At 34.8% G+C, this 3,761-nt stretch overlaps 1 protein-coding gene across 1 annotated transcript; it reads right to left on the reverse strand.

Annotated features, from left to right (window-relative positions):
- Positions 1 to 1,902: 1,902 nt before the first annotated feature.
- On the reverse strand, positions 1,903 to 2,508 carry LOC134261922 (uncharacterized; the record flags this gene model as incomplete). Its single annotated transcript, XM_062744309.1, has 2 exons — positions 1,903 to 2,087; positions 2,278 to 2,508. Coding segments are annotated over 2 exons (416 nt in total), but the record flags the coding sequence as incomplete, so codon positions are not given.
- Between the last annotated feature and the right edge of the window lie 1,253 nt (positions 2,509 to 3,761).

Consider the following 3,761-nt stretch of genomic DNA (forward strand, 5'->3'; position numbering starts at 1 on the left):
GACACCACCAACCATCTCTCAAAAGATGATTAGGCTGCTGAGTAAAATGTAGAAGGAGTTCAGGGAAGAAGGGGCTTTTTGTATAAAAAACGTCATTTTTCGACCCCCATTTGATCCCCCGGGGCAAAATCAAAATTCCGAAATCTTACTGCACATCTACATGACACCACCAACCATCTCTCAAAAGATGATTAGGCTGCTGAGTAAAATGTAGAAGGAGTTCAGGGAAGAAGGGGCTTTTTGTATAAAAAACATCTTTTTTCGACCCCCATTTGATCCCCCGGGGCAAAATCAAAATTCCGAAACCTTACTGCACATCTACATGACACCACCAACCATCTCTCAAAAGATGATTAGGCTGCTGAGTAAAATGTAGAAGGAGTTCAGGGAAGAAGGGGCTTTTTGTATAAAAAACGTCATTTTTCGACCCCCATTTGATCCCCCGGGGCAAAATCAAAATTCCGAAATCTTACTGCACATCTACATGACACCACCAACCATCTCTCAAAAGATGATTAGGCTGCTGAGTAAAATGTAGAAGGAGTTCAGGGAAGAAGGGGCTTTTTGTATAAAAAACGTCATTTTTCGACCCCCATTTGATCCCCCGGGGCAAAATCAAAATTCCGAAACCTTACTGCACATCTACATGACACCCCCAACCATATCCCAAAGGATGATTAAGCTACTGTGAAAAATGTAGGAGGAGTTCAGGGAAGAAGGGGCTTTTTGTATAAAAAACGTCATTTTTCGACCCCCATTTGATCCCCCGGGGCAAAATCAAAATTCCGAAACCTTACTGCACATCTACATGACACCCCCAACCATCTCCCAAAGGATGATTAAGCTACTGTGAAAAATGTAGGAGGAGTTCAGGGAAGAAAGTGTGACAGACGGACGGACGGACGGACGGACGGACGGACGGACGGACATGAGTAACAACAATATACCCGAACTTTCTTTCGAAAGTGCGGGTACATGCAGATAAATAATAAAAATAGAAAAAAAACTTAATTGCGTTAATAAGAAAGTGGTTCCATGAAGGCTAGAGGGTATTTCCGTTCGACTATTACGAGATAAAATCTCCTATTGTCGAGTGCTAATATGAGACGTTAGGCTGGAAGAGGGACAGACAACTGAGAGTAATAATTAGGACAGGTGTTTGAGATCTCTAAATACTAGTCCTAGGTAGAATTGTGAATAACTCTAAATATAGTTATTTTACATACATCAATCGAAAATGCACAAAAACTTGAATATGAAGAAATTGCATTTAGCGTTATGATAAAGTTATTTTAAAAACGCTAAAGAACTGTTTTCCAAAGATAAAAGTTTCTATAATTTTTTTTTCAAACCACCATTTAAAATTCCTTTTCACCTATAGATTTGTCTCTGAATAGCCGTTGTTTTCCAGCTTTTCACAATGAAAATATGAGATGAAAAGTGGTTACATAAACTGATATTAATTCATTAAAGATTCATCAATGAGAGAAAGTCAAACTTAATGTCATATGATATCTGTGTTGTATGTCATAGATTTCAGGACATTATTTATTAAACAGCCCTCGTAAATAATGGGAGATTTTTTAAAGAGATAAGAGACATAGTTCACTTGAGAACAAAAGTCCATAAAACAAAACAAAATAGGAGGAGAGCAAACACGGACCTCCAAATCATCATTACCTTTAAAACAAACCAATACTAAACATGTGCATCAAACACACATTCCCACATACAACAGTTCATTTCATTTTGATACGTTTCATAAAAACAATCTAATTAAATATTTCACAATCGATTGTTTATTCTCAGGTATTTTTATTTTTATTAATATTTTTTTAAGAATCATGACGCAGAGACAAACAGCACATGTTAGTTCCCGACCTTCTACGTAGGGCGGACAGTTCAGCGACCCACATCGAGACTCCACTGGATAGAAGAGGTAGCCATTATGGTTGCATGGCCCCCAGCAACAGTATCAGGATGTTTGTCAATACAAGTATACATTGTACCAGCCTTAAATCCATGATACCCTGACATAAGGTAACCTTTGTACTCTAACCTCCAACCTCTGTAGCAGGATTTTCTTGCTAAGGAAAGTATCTACTATTATTATTAAAATTACAGTTTTTAAAGTATGTGATTCATGCTTTATATGTATTTTTGTATTTTTTTCTTTACTTCATAACACCCCTTTTCATCAGATTATCAGATTACTATTACATGGACTATCTATGGCAATTTTTAAAAGACAGTTATTCAAAGATAGAAATCAAATACCTGGAAAAACTGCTGTTGTTGGTTTATCTTTCAGAAGACAAACAGCACATTGTACATTGTGATTGTAAAGTTTAGCAAAATGTCCATCATGCGTTTCATATTCAGAGCCATACACATACCCTCTCCAAGTTTCAACTTTATCCTTATATCTCTCCCACTCAGGATTTCTTGGCAAACAAAAGGGGTCTACTGCTGTTCCTGGATCGGTATAGTGTGAACCACCTACATAACCTGTGGAAATAAAGCTCTTTTAAGATAATGTCGCTTTGTTGGGAATTAAACGTCGGTGTTTTTGGCAGTTTATTCTTGAGAATTTAATTCGCGTAGCTTATTTTCATTACCTGGTACATATAAATAATTTCTTGTCTCCAAACAATCGCTGTACCTTTAGTATTCTCATTGTTACAGCATTTTTATTTCAAAAGTTTAGATAAAAATCAAATAAGACGTTCTTGAGAAGTTGAAAATGTTTAAAAAAAAACAGAAGGCAAAGGTCTAAGAAACTCTGGAAATAAATAAACATCCCATCCATCAAACGTTAGCTCATCCCCACTCTAAAAAATAACATATCGCTTTTATACATACCTGAATGGACATTATTATTTAATATTCTACTGTACGGAAGCCCCTTGAGGCCAGTTCTGAGAGAGAAATATTTTTTATGAGAGAGATATCTCTTTTACTTAGAGAGATATCTTTATAAGCTAGAGAGATATCTCTTTTAGTAAGAGAGATATCTTTATAAGCTAGAGAGATATCTCTATAAGCGAGAGAGATATCTCTTAAAGTTAGAGAGATATCTCTTTAACAAGGTTAAAAGAGATATCTTCTTTGTTGGAGAGATATCTCTTTAGATGTTCAAAAGGAGATATCTTTATAAGCTAAAGAGATATCTTTTTTAATGAAAGAGATATCTCTTTTCCAGTGATGCTTAAAATAGAATAATTAATTCTCCCTTTTAAAGCGAAAGTGAAACAGGAAGTAAAGTCTCTGGAGAATAATACATATACTGAAGAAAAAAAATTCTATAAAGCCTTTACTTGAAGCAACAAATAATAATGGTAACTTCGTTGATAAAGATGCTAAAAGTTTAATATTCTGGAAAACGAAAGTAAGCATATATATAATCTCAAATGCAATGGGCTGAATTTTCTCAGTTTATGAAATAATCAACTATTTCTAATTTGATCCGTCAATAAAAAGCTTACTTCCGGTAAGGAAAAAGTCATTTGAAATGGAATTTAAATACAAAAATATGAAGAGAGATGTCTCTTTGAAACAAAGAGATATCTCTTTTTGCTTGAGAGATATCTCTTTTATATAGACACTTTTGAAAGATATCTCTTTCACTTTCAGAGATATCTCTTAAGATAAACTGAGAAAGATATCTCTTTTACTTAAAGAGATATCTCTTTGACTTGGAGAGTTATCTCCAAAAGTAAAAGAGATATCTCTCTAGGTGAAAGAGATATTTTTATGTTTAG

Source organism: Saccostrea cucullata, unplaced genomic scaffold (assembly GCF_032062105.1).
Source record: "Saccostrea cucullata isolate Sc308-1 unplaced genomic scaffold, CSIRO_AGI_Scuc_v1 ctg10983, whole genome shotgun sequence".
NCBI lineage: Eukaryota > Metazoa > Mollusca > Bivalvia > Ostreida > Ostreidae > Saccostrea > Saccostrea cuccullata.